This window comes from Schistocerca serialis, chromosome 4, assembly GCF_023864345.2.
Source record: "Schistocerca serialis cubense isolate TAMUIC-IGC-003099 chromosome 4, iqSchSeri2.2, whole genome shotgun sequence".
Classification (NCBI taxonomy): Eukaryota; Metazoa; Arthropoda; class Insecta; order Orthoptera; family Acrididae; genus Schistocerca; species Schistocerca serialis.
Genome location: NC_064641.1, coordinates 66,191,461 through 66,210,626, shown reverse-complemented (window position 1 = coordinate 66,210,626; position 19,166 = coordinate 66,191,461). Strand labels below are relative to the sequence as shown.

Here is a 19,166-nt window from a genome sequence, read left to right as displayed (position 1 = left end):
GCATCCTGAAAGGCTTGGTGCCGAATAGCATTAAGTTGGAGTGGCCTGTCACAGTGACTGATCTGTTAGGTTCCAGTTGACATCCGAATGCCATAGTGGTACACTACGTCTAACGTCTTGAGATAGGAAGTACATGCTGATACCTAAATTGCACTGGTGTACAACTAATCGTGACCTGACAAATGCACTATTCAATGCTCTTTGTTTCCAAGTCAGTAAGATGTGGAAGCCAGGGTAATTTCATGTCGAATAGTAAGCACAAAAAATACTTTGTCCTTAAAATTTAAAATATTGTCTCCCACTGTGAGCTCTGGTTGGTTAAAACTCTGACAAGCATGTTCAAATGATCACAAGTTGTCTTGTTTAGTGACAACCTAAAACTTGTTTTACTGACCCAAATTTCCAGACTGCTGTCTTAACTGTAGTTGCCTTGTCATCATTGTAAGAACAAGGGGAAAGCAAAATATCACAGTCATCCACAAACAAAGAACTTCAGGGTGCAGAGGAGATACAAACAGTGGGAACTGCAAATTGTGGTACTGAGTACACTGCCTTGGGGAGATCCCATTCTCATGAACGAAGTGGTCGCAGACAATATATCACCTACGTGATAGAACCGTCCTCAAGGAAGGACTGCATAAGAAGTGGCAGACGTCCACATAGTCCCCATTCATAAAGTTGACAAGGAGGTACCTCCATGAGATATCATGCAACTATTCAAGGTCAAAAAAGATGCCTATAAATGGTTTCACTGTAAGAAAGACTCCAGTCTTCAGCAGAATTAAGTTGTCAAGGATGGAGCAGTACTGCTCGAAACTGCAATGGGAGCGGCACAGGTGACCTTGGGATTCAGCGAGGCAGATAAGATTGCGACTGACGATGTGTTCCACAGTCTTACCCATACAGCTGATACGGGCTACACTCTGGTAATCATTAGTGTTGGTACCTCCTTGCCTGTTTCCCATAAGGGAACTAATATCAACTCTTTCCAAGTGGTGGGATACTGTCCATCAAACCATATCCAGTTGAAATAGGTCAAAGATGATGAAGCACGTTATAACGAATCTGATCCAGTTCTGAAACAGTGTGTTTAGCTGCGGACATAACCAATTCCCATTTCCACATGAAGGATGGATGATTTAGATCTCCTCGTTACATGATAACACCCAGAACCTCTTCGTCTCCACAGTTCTACCGTGTCTGTGGAACTCAGGAGATTTTCCAGATGACACTTTAATGGTAAAAAAGTATTCAGCAAAAACTTGAGCCACGTGCCTAGGCATGTCCACCAAAACTAGATTTCTGTACAAGACAGTAAGAGGAGCTGTACTTGCCTTGCCTGCAATCCTCCTCATGTATTCTCAGACTCGTGTAGAGGAAGTGGACCAATTAATGGTAGTTCTGAATTCCTTCCACGAATTCCTCTTCTGCTCTTTAATCACTTGCCTTGCTAGTTCTTCCTACAGTCCTGGACCCATGAAGATTTTCTGCATTTGGAGGGTGTTTGAATTTTTGCAAAGCTGCATGCCTAGCTATGATCACTGAGTGACATTCTTTGTTCCACCATGGAACAGGCTGTTATCGGAGGTGGTTGCTAGACTGGAGAACGGAATCGGTGGGACCTCGGATCACACTGGTGTCACAATCCACCATCTCATGGGCACGTTCCTGTTGTTTGAATACAGCCTGATGACTGTATCGCAACCAAGTTGCCCTGGACTATAGATTAAAACTGAAGACATTGCAAAAAGGTAGGAAAATAAGAAGGGATGTGGATAATTTGAAAGAACCAGGGGTTATTGAGAGTTTGAGAGTGAGCATTAGGTAACAATTGACTTGGGGGAAAGAGTACTGCAGAAGATGAATGGGTATCTATAACAGATGAAATAGTGAAGGCAGCACAGGATGAAATAAGTAAAAAGACAAGGCTTAGTAGAAAACCTTGGATAACACAGGAGATACTGGATTTAATTGATGAAGGGAGAAAACATAAAAATGCGGCAAATGAAGCAGGTGAAAGGGAAGACAAACATCTAAAAAATGAGATTCACAGGAGGTGCAGCATGGCTAAACAGGAGTTGCTAAAGGACAAATGTAAGTATCAAGAAGCATATTTCACAAGGGGAAGGATAGATGCCACCTACAGGAAAATTAAAGAAGCCTTTGGGGAAAACAGAAGCAGCTGTATGAATATCAACAGCTCAGATGGAAAATCAGTCCTAAGCAAAGAAGGGAAATCTGAAAGGTGGAAGGAGTATACAGCAGGTCTATATAAGGGAGATGTACTTGAGGGCAATATCACAGGAATGCAAGAGAACATAGACGAAGATGCGATGGGAGATGTGGTACTGGGAGAAGAATTTATCTAAGCCGAAAAGAGGACCCGGGAGTAAAAGACATTCTGTCAGAGCTACTGATAGCCTTAGGAGAGAGAGTCACGACAAAACAATTCCATCTGGTGTGCAAGATGCCTGAGGCAGGCGAAATACCCTCAGATTTCAAGAAGAACATAATTCCAGTTCCAAGGAAAGCAGGTCCTGACTGGCGAGAGAATTACTCAACTATCAGTTTAACAAGTCATGGCTGCAAAATACTAACACAAGTTCTTTACAGAAGAATGGAAGAACTGGTAGAAACTGGACTCGGGGAAGATCAGTTTGGATTTCAAAGAAATGTAGGAACATGCAAGTCAATGCTGACCTTCCGACTAGGTTAAGGAAAGGCCAACCAATATTTATAGTATTTGTAGACTTAGAGAAAGCTTCCGACAATGTTAACTGTAATCCTCTCTTTGAAATTCTGAAGGTAGCAAGGGTAAAATAGAGTGATCAAAATGCTGTTTACAACCTGTAAGAAACCAGATTGCAGTTATAAGAGTCAAGGGGAATGAAAGAAAAACAGTGGCTGAGAAGGGAATGAGACAGTAATTCTGTTGGATATAGCAAAGGACTTTGAAGACCAGTGGAATGGAATGGACAGTGCCTTGAAAGGCGAATATAAGACGATCATCAATAAAAGGAATTTAGTTTAATTAAATCAGGTGATGCCAAGGGAACACATTAGGAAACTATAGACATTTATACTAATCGATAGATTTGCTATTTAGGCAGCAAAATAACTGATGACGGCCGAAGTACAGAGGATGAAAAAAATGTAGACAGGCAATGTAAAAAGAAAAATATTTCCGAAGAAGAGAAATTAGTTAACATTGAATATAGATTTAAGGGTTATGTTGTCTTTTTTGAAGGTATTTGCCTGGAATGTAGCCACGTATGGGAGTGAAACATGGACAATAAACAGTTAAGACAAGAAGTGATTAGAAGCTTTTGAAATGTGGTGCTACAGAAGACTGTTGAAGATAAGATGGGTAGTGTAATGGATCTGGGAGGTGTTATTTTTTTTTACCGTATTTGTCGATAGCGAATTGTAAATGTTTTCTTATATTTTTGTCAGAATTTATTATAATTTGTCTTATTATATGTTAATTTACTTCTGTTTTTTAGAGTAAAAGCATATTGATTACTATTAGAAAATGTATCGAAGAATAGCAAAGAGACTGATTACAAGTGGAAACTTGTGAATTATGTAAAATATCTTTGATGTTGGAGTCGTCTTTGACTATAGTCAGTCGGCAGCTAACTCTTGGTGTGTGTTGACAGAAGAACAACGTGAAGGTCGCAGTCATAAATAATTTTGAATTATGTTACTATTATTTTTGTATTAACAAAAAAGAAGAAACTACATTTGAAGAAACTGTATTTGAAACACCAAAATGAGAGAAACACGTTGAACCACGTCATTTCTGCAGCCGACATATATGCATTGTGGAATCATACTTAGACAACTGAAGCCAAGACTAATATCGCCTTGCAAACGTCTAACGGAAAAGGTACTGTCACGAAATATGGCAAATTTAAGTAAATAAAAAATAGTGACCATATTTTCAACTTGTGTCTTAGCCGGGAAGCCGTATTTCAACTGGGGACTGTAGCCGGGATATTGTGTTCACGAGATCTTCAACAGTGCTACGAGGAAGAAATTTTTGTGTGTTAGTACCAGTTTCTTCAGAATGTGTGTTACAGTATTTGTGTTCATCGGGAAGTAAAAGTTTTGAGAAGAAATGTTTCGGCAAAAAATATAATTTTCGACAGAAGAAAATACTTAAAGAATTTTGGTCAACAATCACATGGATGGAAAATGTGGATTTGCAACAGTAGAAGAGTGTTCCAGATAAGTCACGAAACCCTTGTATTTTGTTAAAACAATATTTTTATCTTGTTTTGTATTGTTGTGTATAAATTTTTGTTCTTCATAATGACTTATGAGATTTTCGAGAGTATTGTGCCTAAAGTAGAAAGTAGTAATTTAATAGACTTTGAAAATCAGCACAGGTTGAATGAAACAGAAAGAACCGATCAATTTGATTTAAAAAGTTTTCTTGTAAATTTCACGAAAGAAATTAAACAATCAGTTGACGACAATAAGACTTACTGGGATGAAAAAATTGATAACATTTTGTTGCAAGTCCAAGCAGTCAATACCCAAGTGGGTGATCTTTCGAACAGAGTTGGCAGTGTTGAGGAAAAAATTGAATCTGTGGAAGCAAAAGTAAATGAAATTGATGCTAAATTGAACGGTGAAATTAATACTGTACAAAATGAGTTACTGGCATATAGGGAAAGAAATTTAATTGATTTTAATGAGATAAAAGGGGAAATTAAAAATTTGGATGAGAACACAAAAGTTTTAGTAAAAAATGTACAACAAGAAACTGACAATCGTTTGGTTACTCTAGAAAAAAAAAGTAGAGTGCAATGATTTAGAAAACAAAAAATCTGTCAAAGAACTTAGCAAAAAAATTGAAAGTTTTGACATTGAATTTCAAAGCAAAAATTACAATGTCAACACATGTAATCTTGTATCTAATATTCCAGTGAAGCACTTTTCGGTAGATGGACCCTTACAACCCGTTGATTTTATGCAGTATTGTAAGGATTGTTTTTTACCTCACTCACCAGATGAAATAAAAATTAAATTTGTGAAAAAATTCTTGGAAGGGGAAGCTTTGACATGGGCAAACCAGATTGTAACTTTAGGGATGACCTTTTCAGAATTTGAATCAAAATTTCTGGAAAAATTTTGGGATGATCTTAAACAAACTAGAATCAAAAGTGAATTTTTGAATGGGAGAAACTATAGAGAATCAGATGGGAACATGAAACAATTTTGCAAAAGTGAACTTCAAAAACTTATTCATTTAACAAAACCTTTGGATGACTTGATCAAGATTGATACCTTAAAGAGAAGATTGCCATCAGCAATGCAGTTGAGTTTAGTTCATTGTCCTGATAGTAATGTAGAGCAGTTTCTCAATTATATTGAGAAGTTGGATAGGGTAACAGCAAGAACACACAGTGGGTTTACTCAGAAAGGTAATGGTCAAAATTGGGGAAATGATAACTTTCAAAAAAGTGAACAAAACAATTATCATGGTGTCAGTCAAAATTCAGGGGGATATAACAATTTTGAAAAGAAGGACCATAATTTTTATCCAAAACAAGAACAACATTTTCGCATTAATAATCAACAAAATAGAGAACACTTTAGGGATCAAAATCACAGAAATTTTGATAGAGGTCAGTACAATAGAAACTACCAACAATCAGGTAATGTTTGGCATAGGAATGGGATCAGAAATGTTGATCAGAGACATTGGCAGAACCACAATCAGCAGTTCAAACAGGAACCGGAAATAAAAAACGAGTAGACGCCCCCTTGAAGTTCCGCAAGGTTGAGGCAGAAGGTGAGCATGATGAAAGGACCAATGGATGTGACTATCATAAACCCAAACAGGTCAGTTCCAAACCTAAGCTATCACATGAGGTCATTAGTTGTTACTTATTGAAGAAATTTCAAGAGGAAAATAATGATGATAAAGATAACATTTTCAGTACACAAGAACATACAGTAGATAAAAGTAATTGTGATTCATTTAATTTAACACAGTTTTACACTTGGGCAGAAAAGAACAACACTTTGTCAGATGATGTAATTTGTAGTAGTTCAGAGACGTGTGTGAATGAAAGAGAGAATGCATGCTGTGAGAATGAAAATGTTGGTGAAAGGGATCTGGTAACTTTAGAAAGGGGAAATAATATTTTGGGGGATAATTTGAATGTGTATGACCTGAATATGTGTAATGATAATGATGGTAATGGTATTGATGATGATGTTGAGGAAAGGTATTTCATTAGTTTAAATAGGGAGTTGGGTATACACATGGTTGAAAATGGATTAAATAGTGAGAATATTATAGAAATTCCCAGGGATGTTACCAGGATGAATAAAGCTCACAAGCTGGATGTATGTGAAAGTGTGAATTTTGATGATGTTGGTAAAGAATCTGACTACACAAATAATGATGACACATGTATAACTTCTAGCCTAAGTGAAACTTTTACAGATACTAATGATACACACACATTTCTTATGAATATATGGCTGAACAGTGAAACTATTTCTTTTGACAAGAACTTTAGAAAGATGCTTATTAATGTATGTGAGACTGTATGTCCTGAGTGGTGGAAAAAGATGAGATATTTTATTTTTGAAAAGCTGAAGGATAAGTACTTCAGTAGTATACAATGTGATTTGGATGAAAATTCTTGGCTATTTGAGATAATAGAGAGTACTAATGACAATTTTGTATCTTGTGCAAATTTTATAACTGTGACAAATAATACATGTAATGATATACCATATGATTCTGATAAGTGTAGGTTTGGGGAAATTGAAAGTGATTTATTACATGAGGATACAGGTTCTGAGAAAAGTGATCAATTTTGCAGTCCTTACATAAAAGTTCAAATTGGGTCATGGATTGGTAAATGTTTAATTGATACAGGAAGTGAGATCTCGGGAATATCTGTAAGGTCAAGCAAGAAATTGAAAGTGGGGAAAGATTATGTTGAAATGCCAGTTGTTGGGGTAAAGATAAAAGGTGCTACTGGGAAGAGCAGGAAATTGGTAAAAAGCCAGGCTTTAGTGACTTTTTAATTGAAGGCAAGTTGTTCACACATGGATGTTTTGTAATTCAGGAATTTAATGAGGATTTTCTTTTGGGTATGAATTGGATAGTAAAAGTAAATACAGCATTTGATTGGGTTGGAAGAAAACTTTTGATAGAAACTAGTGAAAGGGAATACATTCACACAAATTTTGTGAACACACTTGGTGATCAGAGTAATGGAAATTTTGACAGTATCAATTTACTAAAAGAAAATAGATTGGAGAATTTTGAAACTCATAGATTTGATACTGAAGAAGTTGAATTTGGGAATTAAGTAAATTTGAAAATTTCAGAAAAGCTAAATTTATCTGGGGAGCAAGAACAACAGTTAGAAAATCTGCTGTGGGAATATAGTGATGTTTTCAGTGACATACCTGGAAGGGTAAAGGGTTATCAGTGTGAGCTTCAAGTAAAACCTCATGAACCATTTTTCATAAAACCATATAGTATTGCATATCAAAAAGACCTACTGTTGAGAAAGAGCTGAAAAATATGGAAGGATGTAATATAATAGAAAGGAGTATCAGTGCATATAATAATCCTCTAGTAGTAGTTTTGAAAAAAGATGGTGGAGTAAGATTGGTTTTGGACTCTAGACACTTAAACAAAATTTTGTTCAGACAGACAGACCATCCTGAAAATAATGATGAGTTACTCTATTATAAATTTACAGATATAAAATATATGTCAAGTTTGGATCTAACTTCGGGGGGATGACACTGAAATTAGAGATATGTAAATTAGCAGTTTCTGAATTAAAATTTTTGGGTCATGTTGTCACAGACAAGGGAATTTTGGCAGATCCAGAAAATATTAAAGCAATTTCAGAAATTCCTATTCCTAACACTAAAAAACAATTAAAGTCGTTCTTTGGGTTATGCGGTTATTACCGAAAACATATAAGTGATCAGAGTCTGAATGCACCATGTTTAAGTCAGTTATTTAAGAAAAACACTGTTTGGGTTTGGGATAAAAGTTGTCAGGAAGAGATTGATAAAATTAAGCAAGAGTTGAGGAAGCAACACTTATTACACAGACCTGATTTTAATTTACCATTTTGTTTGAACACTGATAGCAGTAATTATGGGCTTGGAGCAGAGTTATTTCAAGAAAGAGTAGAGAATGGAGTTAAGATACATTGTACCATAGCATTTGCAAGCAGAATGTTGCTCAAGCATGAGAAAAGTCATAGAAAATCCACACCCTAATGCTTATCGTTTGGTGTATCCTAAGTCAAAGAAATTATTTGGTCTGAGGAATGTTGTCTCTTTAAAACTGTATAAACAGAAATCATAATTTCAAAATTTAAATAACCTATTATCATCTAAAACAAAAGTCCTCCACTGGAATACGCTTGTTAGAACAAAACTGCCTGTACAACCAAGTGTGTATATTTGCATGTATAAATTAATAATTTGAAGTCACATGTTAATTGAAACTGATGAAAAAACACTGTTGTAACAAATAATGAGAGAAAGATTTATTTTTTGTTTATCCTGATGTTGTGGGGAGCAAAAGTACTCTTCACAAGAATGTGACTTGTAGTAATATTGTAGTAGAGAGGAACGTGTACATAAATAATTGCAAAAAATTTAGATAATACTGATGTATCTTTAGCTGTACTAAAAGAAGAAAATCATAAGAAAAAAAATACAAAATAAAAAAAAAAAATAAAAATAAAAAAAAATAAATAAAAAAAAACCACTACACTATATATGTCCAGTATCATTTTTACTGTTACAATATGTAAGCATAATGAAATTAACATTAATATAAAAAAAATTAATTAAATCTCATTCTAGGAAATGAGTTTTACCTTCCTATTATTTTCAGTCTGAATGTTAGAATATTTCTCATGTATGTTTTATACCATGTATATTTGTCATGTCAAATAATTTCTTTACTTGAATTTTTTTGTGTATGAGATTGATGGGGAAGTATCATTGCAACAATAGCCAGTAACAAGTCCACAGATTCAAAGAGTCCAAATTTGGAAGAGGTTATCAGACTGCATCATTAGTGTACTAATTGTGTAATACAGATCCATCACTGAGTGTGGTCGGGATTTTGTTGTATATGTCCATAACAACAAAAGCCCTGGGGAGCAGTTGTAATGGATCTGGGAGATGTTATTTTTTTTTACCGTATTTCTCGATACCGAATTGTAAATGTTTTCTTATATTTTTGTCAGAATTTATTATAATTTGTCTTATTATATGTTAATTTACTTCCGTTTGTGAGAGTAAAAGCATATTGATTACTATTAGAAAATGTATCGAAGGATAGCAAAGAGACTGATTACAAGTGGAAACTTGTGAATTATGTAAAATATCTTTGACGTTGGAGTCGTCTTTGACTATAGTCAGTCGGCAGCTAACTCTTGGTGTGTGTTGACGGAAGACCAATGTGAAGGTCGCAGTCATAAATAATTTTGAATTATGTTAACTATTATTTTTGTATTATCTGAAAAGAAGAAACTACATTGGAAGAAACTGTATTTGAAACACCAAAATGAGAGAAACACGTTGAACCACGTCATTTCTGCAGCTGACATAGATGCATTGTGGAATCATACTTAGACAACTGAAGCCAAGACTAATATCGCCTTGCAAACGTCTAACGGGAAAGGTACTGTCACGAAATATGGCAAATTTAAGTAAATAAAAAATAGTGACCATATTTTCAACTTGTGTCTTAGCCGGGAAGCCGTATTTCAGTAGATTATGTGTGACATCAAGGAATAACCAATTTAGTACTGGGGAGAGAGAGAGAGAGAGAGAGAGAGAGGGGGGGGGGGGGATAGTGGAGGGAAACCAAGAGATGAACACAGTAAATAGATTCAACAGGATGTAGGTTGCAGTAATTATTCAGAGAGGAAGAGTCTTGTACAGGGTAGAGTAGTATGGAGAGCTGCATTAAAGCAGTCTTCATACTGAAAACCTAATAAATGTTGCTCCAAGACTAAATTTTGAAATTCTGAGTGTAAGGTGAGGTACGGAGCGAAGTGCTTTGAATTTAGCCTGAATTTTATATTATATTTACAGAATTATAATTAAAAAATTATTAAAATTCTCTTGTTTGATATATTCAAACAACCTCTTGACAGAACCTTACTGTATGCAAAGAGATTAAACACAGAAAATTTTGTCAAAATCTCTTGAATTGTTTTTGAGAAAAAGATACATACAGTAGAGTCTCGATTATCTGAACTTCAGTTATCCGACCTTCTGTGTTATCCGACCCTTTCACCACGCCAGCCATGCACCAGCAGACGACAGGTCAGTGACTAATGTGTTGTTGGTTGATACTCAGTTCATTGTTGCTGCCTGCTACTCCTCACTCCTCAGTGCTAACTTAGATCTGTAGTGGAGTGGATGTGTTGCACTTTGTTTATCGTAAAAATTTGTGGTGATGGCTTCAAAACAGAAAAAGGTGGTCGTTTCAATGGAAGAAAAACTCAAACCTTTAAAAAGAATAGACAATGGTAAAACTTTATTAAAAGTGGCGCAAGATTATAACGCCAGGAAAACAACAGTTGGAGACTGGAAAAGGAACCGCATTGTAATTGAGAAGTGGTGCTCTCAGCGAGCAACCTCGGCTGTTTTGGAAGATCGGAAAACCATGAAAAAATGTGATTATGAAAAAGTAAGTGAAGCTTTGTTCCAATGGTTTGCTCAACATACAGATAAAGGCCTACACATGTTGGGACCTATTTTGCAGGAAAATAGCCTTACAGCTTCGTAACGAACTGGAGGGAAGTGCGCCCAAGATTTCTCACAGCGAAGGACACAAGGCCTTAGAAACTGCTTTAAAATACGTAGAGCAACTGGAGGAAACATCGTCTACCATGGTTTTACTTCTTAAGAGACTACGTGATTTAGCGGGAAAAAAATGGCAAACAGCAGGCAAATGAAAGACAATTACTAACTTCTTCACACAGTAAATATCTATTCAGTTTAATTTGATTTGTATTGTATTAAATGTTTAATTTATTTGGCCTACTTTAGTTTTAATTTTTTGTATTATTTTCCGTGTTATCCGACCTTGCTGCGGCCGGTTTAGGCCGGATAATTGAGACTCTACTGTATATGTATTTTTGAAAATAAAATTTTTTTAATTCCATAAAAAATTGTTTCCCCGCAAAGCTCCAGAAGGGCTACCTCAAAAGACATTGATGGGTACAAACATACACATATATATTTGGAACGTTCTGGCAGATGATCAAAAGCTCTGGTGCTTGATCACCTAAATTAGACTCAACATATTTGAATAAGATGCTAGAAGACGAAGTGTGGAATCTCAACAAAGGCAGAAACCACAGCAAATTCAATAATGTTCCAAAATTCCAATTAGGCAGAACATATGTGGGAGCATGGTTTACACACAGATTGGTCTCATGGACCACCAGTGGTATCCACTTCAGCGATTTCCACAGGGCACTATAGGAAAGAAACACGTGCTCAGGTAAAGCGTGTCTGTTAACAATGACAATATGTTACACTCATTTTTTATGTCACAATGTATCAGTATTCATTTGCAATGTGGTATGTTTTATACATTTAGCTTACATGTCACAATGTGCTTAACCTTACGTTATCCAGCATTACTTTCACACCAGCCCATGTTTACATTGGCTATATTCCAGCTAAACATACAGAATGTAGTACAAAGCCATAGTACAGGATCTGCATATGAGCAACAAGTTGGTATTCTAATTGCTGTGCAAATTCTACTTACAAAAGTTTGTAAATGACCAAAAACTGAAAATGATTTTAAAATCCCAAGAAAAAGAATTAAGCATGTTGTTTCTAAAGGACATTCCTGATTGCCAGACTATTCACTTCAGAGCACTTAGGCAAATTAATGCTGCGACAAAACTGCCTGTGAGATTAAAGCAGAGTGCCAGACAGAGACTCGAATTTGGGATGTTTGCCTTTCTTGGGCAAGTGTTCTACCAACTTAGCTACACAAGCACGACTCACGACTTGGTCTCACAGCCTTACTTCCAACAGTACATCGTGCCGCGACAGTGTGAAAGGACTACAAACCCTAATTACAAACTATAGTATTTTCCTTACACTTTCATCTTTTTTTTTCTTATATGCAGCATGCCTTGTGTCATACGATGACCATTCCACACCATCTTTAAATGTGTCCACTGGTTTATATTCTCAACAAAAATATTTTGGAGTATAAAAGCAGGATAGTTCAGTTATTTTTGTGTTGATTCTCTACTTATTTTAATGAGAAGCTTCTCATCTGGTCCCACAAGGATGAATGGATCCCATTCAAGAACTTTCCTCCACAGGAAAATCCGATGTGGATACCAGGTATCAAAACTTGGGAACTCAGTATTAGTAGCCAACAACACTAACCACGAAATGTTTAAGAATCTAACTGTGATTCAGCTACATTGACAGGCCGAAACCAGCCAGTAAGGCTGTGTACACTAAATTTGACATCCTACAGTGGATATTTAAAATGGTTTATCATTCAGAAACTAAGTCGTGGCTGGGACCACCCACACCCACACAAAAAAAAAAAAAAAAAAAAAAAAAAAAAAAAAAAAAAAACCACAGCTATACTTCCATTAACCTTCCCTCCTGCACAGCAGACTTCACAGAGGCTCTCCTGCGTATCTTATTGACATAAAGGAAAAAAGGATATTGTAAAGAAAAGGTTTAACCATAGCCTACGGAGTTGTTCACAGAATGAATCTTTCATTCTGCAGCAAAATGTATGCTGTTTTGAAACTTCCTGTTTGATTAAAACTACGCGCCACAAACTCAGAACCTTGTTCTTCCTCCTTTATAGCTCAGTCGGTATGACACTGAAAAAGACAAAATTGTGGGTTCAAGTCTGGATCCAATGCACTGTTCTAACTTGTCAGGTTTCAAAGTAATATTTGTCATGTTCCATCTGGAGTCACTTCTCCTTAAGTAGATATTTCTGAGTGCTTTAGCCAATTTCTATTTAAAAAAAAAAAAAAAAAAAAAAAAAAAAAAAAAAAAGCACCACATGCACCCAAAAAAATTCAAAATGATTTGCACACAGTTTATTCTATTGTAGACAATAACTGTATTATTTTATAATAACACTGGCAGTTTTGTGCTGACTCTTAAGAGCATAATACAAACAGTATTATAATATACATTACCACACTACACTGGATATATGCATAATTCAAACATTATCACATTTTATGGCTTGAATATATTGTCTAAAGTCTTTCACATGAAAGCTATAAATATGGTTGCAATTCACTACATTCACAACTGAATTACGTTCCATTTTAGGAACAAAGTATGTAACAAATAATACTAAATGCACTGGAAAAAAGAAGATAAATAACCGTTTTCAAGAGTCTTTCTTCCCATTAAGCATTTGCCCTTCATATCTGTTGACCAGTTACGTCTTGCTTTCTCCAGGAAAACTAATCTTCTCATAAATCATCTTGAAAGTGCTAATAGTTTGAGGGTCACACAAACAATTATTTGCCTGTACAGCAACTGAGTGAGTTTGCTGCTTTAAGTCTGTTACTTCTGCATTCTCCAGTCTGTTCAGCAAGTTTCCAACAGTAATATCTTGACGTAACCTTTCCCTGTATCTCCACAACCTCAAGATTTCTCGTGTGACATTCACAAGAGAATGTTTCTCAATTGCAGTCTTCAGCTCTGGAATGCTGCAGTCAACACTGTCTTTGGTTTTTTCATCCTGAATCACAGTATGATGGCCTGGAAAATAAAACAAATCAAAATGAAATAAATGTGTGCACTAAAACAAAATAAAGAAGATAATTCAGTGGCACACAACGTAAAATAGATATAAATTATACAGCATTATGAAAAGGATACAAATTATACACAACTCTTGGAATGTGAAAGGTAGTGAGAGATCAAAATCACACACAGTATTTTAAATATGCAAAAAAATTCACTCAACTTATTTTCACTCTCAAAATATACAGTACGGTCTTCTTATAGACTTAATTGTTCCACTCGCATAAGATTTATTGCACATGTATTTGTCAATATACTATTACCTGGCAATTAGTTTATGAGTTGAAAGATGTAGCTTATATCAGAGATACTTAAGTACCGGTTGATTATTAAACTAACAGTCTCCAGAATGAGATTTTCACTCTGCAGCGGAGTGTGCGCTGATATGAAACTTCCTGGCAGATTAAAACTGTGTGCCTGACCGAGACTCGAACTCGGGACCTTTGCCTTTTGCAGGCAAGTGCTGTATCATCTGAGCTACCGAAGCACGACTCACACCACGCGGGTGAAAGTAAACTTTTTCCATGTTAAGTGACCGTATACTCTTCCTCAGCACTGTAAAACTCATCAATCCTTTGAATGTTTATGGTTTTATATACCGACGTAGAATTTCCCGGCACTTCAGAAAATGGGTGGAGGGTGGGGGACGGGTACATACGCTGCATATTTTCGTATTACGAAGGTATAAATTTGAATTCCACCAAACACCGCATGTCGCTTTCCGAAGCATTGAAAACGAGATTGCGATGCGCTTTTGTAAGCCAGTCATAGCTCATATCACTTGATCTCGCCCGTTGATGACAGCGAAGGACACATGATGTAGTCAGCCAATAACAAGATCACTCTTAAGCAGCGCGAACACACAAATAAGAAAAGTTCAGGGTTTAAATTAAGATACATCACACAAATGTGCCAGTAAAATTTTTAATAATGACATAAATGTGTGATCTGGGCTCGAAATTCTTCTAAATGATCATCCTCAAAGAGTTGATTTTTATTAATTTTAATGTTAATAATGAACAGCCTCAGTTGCACCGTTTACCTAGAATTTACCTCAGTTTCAGTCGGGATAACCCAACCTTCTTCAGAACTTAAATACTAAAATAGTAAATTCTAGGTCAACGGTGTAACTGAGGCTGTTCATTATTAAAATTAATATTTATACAGTTGATGACAGGGCCGCGAAATGATGAAGATATTTAAGTTGATTTTTAAATGAGAGTCAAGCGCTTTGCGATTTAAGAATTTCATCGTACACTCTCGCACACAGTTCATCTTGCGCAAAAGGAAATTTGCTTTGAATGTAACGCTTTTCAAACCACCATTTGCAATATTTTCCTGCGAACTGTTAGAAATAGGTTCGTTTCAGCAGTTGCAAGAGAGCGCCAGGTAACAGGCGTCACTGCGCCTGCGCAGCTACGATGTCATAAAAGAAACAAGACATCAGAGGATACTTCAAGAGCATCGGAATTTCGTGAACCACACTAAAACGCACAATTCGGCTTAAAGTGAAGATTCGTATGTCCATATTCGGATGTAAATTTTCTTGGAGTACCAGTGCTGTATTATGTCATGTTTGGTTCTTTATTATGGTACAATGCCATACATGCACTTGAAATGCAGCGAACAGTTGAAACCAGCCAAGAGTGTGAAATTAAACACTTCGTTTCAAATAAATTGACTGCCTCAGCAGAAAAGATTAATAAAAGTCAAATCTCTTTGACAAACTGACAAAAATAACTTCATTGTTCTGTAAGGCGATTAATGCTTGACTGTAAGAAAAGTGGAAATAAAATCTGAAAGTAATAACATATTTTTGCCTTCCGTTACTAAGCGAACGTGTTTTTAATTCATTTGATAGCTCCCGGCCACAAAAATCCTTTTCATCATCATTTAACGTGAGAGCAATAATCGAAGACGAAACAACAAAATCACTGAACTTAAACACAGGGCACGTGAAGACGACCCACCTCCCCACCACAACTCTGACTGCTTTGTGCTTCAGCTCCAGCTTTACTATATTTCCGAACCGGGGCAATATTAGATAGTGGCGCCCAGCCATACTTCAGTAACCAGAAGCGGGAGAAGGTACTACGCATACGCGACTAAACTGTGCATGCGCAAGAGCCCGCCCGCAACTGCTCAAACGACTCTAAACAGTTGTCACGTCACGCTCATTGGAGGCAATTTGTTGTTATGAAGCATTGCAAAGTCTTCCCAAGCCTTCGACACACTGTGCTGTTGGCAGACGCTTGTATGAGTACTGTTTTTTTGTTGTTGTATACGGCAAATTTCCTTTGCAACTAAAATTTTATTTTCGTATTTTTTTTCTTTCTCTCGTTCATGTTTTGTTGCTGCAGTATTATTCTGCAGTAGCGGGATACAGTAATATCCTTTGTTAGAATATTGCTTCTTACCAGTCAAAAATCACAAAAATTTAACTGAAAACCAAAACAATGAAAAATTCCCGGAATTCTAAACAATTCCCTGGTTTGTCCCGGATCTCCCGGTTGTCCCGGGTCGTATACACCCTGCTTATGAAAGGCAATATTTGTTTCAAAGAAAATTCATGCTCTTCTGGTAAAGTTATTTTATTAGAATGGCAGCAATAACAGCACTGCAATGTGGGAATATCACAGACAGAAACAGCTGCGAAGAGGCGTCATGTCAATGAACGGGCTAAAGAATATGATCCAGAAATTTGAAGAAACAGATGAATTAGGTGGTGCAGCAGGGAGAGGCAGGTGGCCCATTTCCACAGCAGTTGTTGATGAAGTACTTTAAGCTGTAGCCGACCTTGCAGTCCATGCCCCAAATTCTGCAGCCACCGCTCGAGCTGTGTCATGGGAATTGCCTCTCCCCTGGTCAACACTTCCACAGATTTCGCGGTGTATTTTACACTGGTATCCCTACAAGATTCAAATTGTACACCAAGTTAAGCCCAAAGATAGGCTACAGTGCCATGACTTTTTCCTCCTTTTGTGGCATCCATGGAAATGTATGATGTGGCCAGGCAATTTTCCTTGGATGGACGATGCACATCATACTCCACTTGGTGCTGTGAATGGGAAGAACTGCAGCATATTGCAGTCTACTCAGCCACTGTTATACAGGAACATACACTGCACTCTGGTTATGTGAAGATGTGGTGTAGTATCACAAGCTCCTTCATTCTCTGTTTTCCTTTGAGGAGATAACACCTCATGGGCCTGTTAGCTGTACAGCAACATCTGCCTATTCTAACAACTTCCTTGTGCATTTTCACACAAGATGTGGAAACACTTCACCACTTGCCATGTGACATATCTGCTTTGAGAAACCTTTGCTAATGACCGTATCATCTCTAGGCAATTTAAAGATGTTTGGCCTTTCAGATCCTCTGACAAAAATCTACAAGACTTCTGGTTGTGGGGACAACTGAAAGATCGTGTCCATCATGGATGTATCTGGATTCTTTCTGATCTGAAGGGTACCATATGATGACATATTGCTCTGATTACATTGGTATGTTATGAGCAACTACTGACCATGCCATGTATGAATGCAGCATGTTGCAAGTCGGGAGAACATATGGAACAGGTGTTGCAACTTGCGTCCAGATGCTAATAAATGTGCCATAAACAGCATTATCAAGTGTTTGATTATTTCTTCCCTTTCCCTGCACTGCATCACATACTGACTGCTTACAGCACCATATTTGTCTGTTGGCACAAAGTGGAACTATATTTTTATCAGCATACTCCCATGAGCACACCAATTAGTGAACACGCTTATGATGTTTCAGTGTCCTGCAATGTATACAGCCTGCAGCACTCTGAACACTGTCAAGCTAATCAAAACCACCCGATACTTATAAAATCAAAGCCACCTGATACTTATAATAGCACAGAATACTTCACTGCCGGCCAAACATGCACGAGGTAAAAAATTAATAAAATAATTTTTTGACAAACAGAGCTGTATGTATTTTAGTTTTTATTCTGTTATACATTTATTAAACATTCGAACAGAGTGGTTACCTACAACATGGTGAGTGAGTAGCTCAATTTTCTGTGCACAGACAATAACAATTCTGTAGTCGATCGTTTTAAAACTGTGATAATAAATTTTTTTTAACTATGAATCATGACAATATCATGACCTATGGAAATGTTACTAGACACACAGCTCCTTCAGATATTGTAAAATATTGTTCCATCACTGAAACATCAATAAGACCAGGCATAGCTAACACAAAGAAATATGTAATACAGGTGTACTTGAACATGTCTAGCACCTTACCCAACTCTCACTGTAACCTTTCAGTGATCACTGATTATGGCAAGATCACAGGCTTATGTGAACACGAGATAAATCATTGCAAATATGAAATTCTAGTACATTAGTAACCAGTACAACTGCCAGAATGTTGAATGCAAGCATACAAATGTGCATGCACTGCGTTTTACAGGTGCCATATGTCAGTTTGTGGGATGGAGTTCCAGGCCTGTTGCACTTGTTCGGTCAATGTAGGGACGATTAATGCTGTCTGTGGATGACGCTGAAGTTGTTGGACGATGATGTTCCATATGTGCTTAATTCGAGACAGATCTGGCGATCGAGCAGGCCAATGCAGCATGTCGACACCCTGTACAGCATGCTGGGTTACAACAGAGGTGTGTGAATGTGATCCTATTTGAAAACCCCTGGAAAGCTATTCGTGAATGCCAGCACAACAGGTCGAATCACCAGACTGACATACAAATTTGCGGACAGGGTGTGTGGGATAGCCACGATAGTGCTCCTGTCATCGTACAAAATCACAATCCCGACCATTACTCAAAGTGAGGTCCAGTGGGTAGCATACAAATAGGCTGGTTGCAGACCATCAACAGACATCCTCCTAACCAACATACAGCCATCACCGACACTGCGGCAGAACCAGCTTTCATCAGAAAACACAACAGACCTATGCCGTGCTCTCCAATGACCTCTCACTTGACAACTGTAGTTGCAAATGGCGATGGTTTGAGATCAGTGGAATGTACACTACACTATAGGGCGTATGGCTTGGAGTTGTTCTTGAGGTAACAAATCTGTAACAGTTTACTATGTTACTATGGTGGCAATTGCTGCTCAAATTGTTGCTGCAGGTGCAGTACAATGCACCAGAGTCCCTCTCTGTAGTGCCATATGGCCAACCAGACCCATCTCCTTGCGACTGTACAGTTCCACGACCACCGCCGCCAGCAATCATCTGCAGTGGCTACATTAGTGACAAGTCAATATGCAGTATCAGAAGAAACATCCAGTTTCTCTTCGCCTTACTACATGGCGTT

At 37.1% G+C, this 19,166-nt stretch overlaps 1 protein-coding gene across 1 annotated transcript in view; it reads right to left on the bottom strand.

Moving 5' to 3' along the window:
- Positions 1-13,148: 13,148 nt before the first annotated feature.
- The window catches only part of LOC126473821 (telomere-associated protein RIF1-like), a 112,900-nt gene continuing 106,882 nt past the window's right edge, over positions 13,149-19,166 (bottom strand). The window contains exon 9 of the mRNA XM_050101138.1: positions 13,149-13,803. Coding sequence (XP_049957095.1) covers positions 13,478-13,803 — 326 coding nt within the window. The 3' untranslated portion in view covers positions 13,149-13,477. The remainder of the gene's footprint in view (positions 13,804-19,166) is intronic.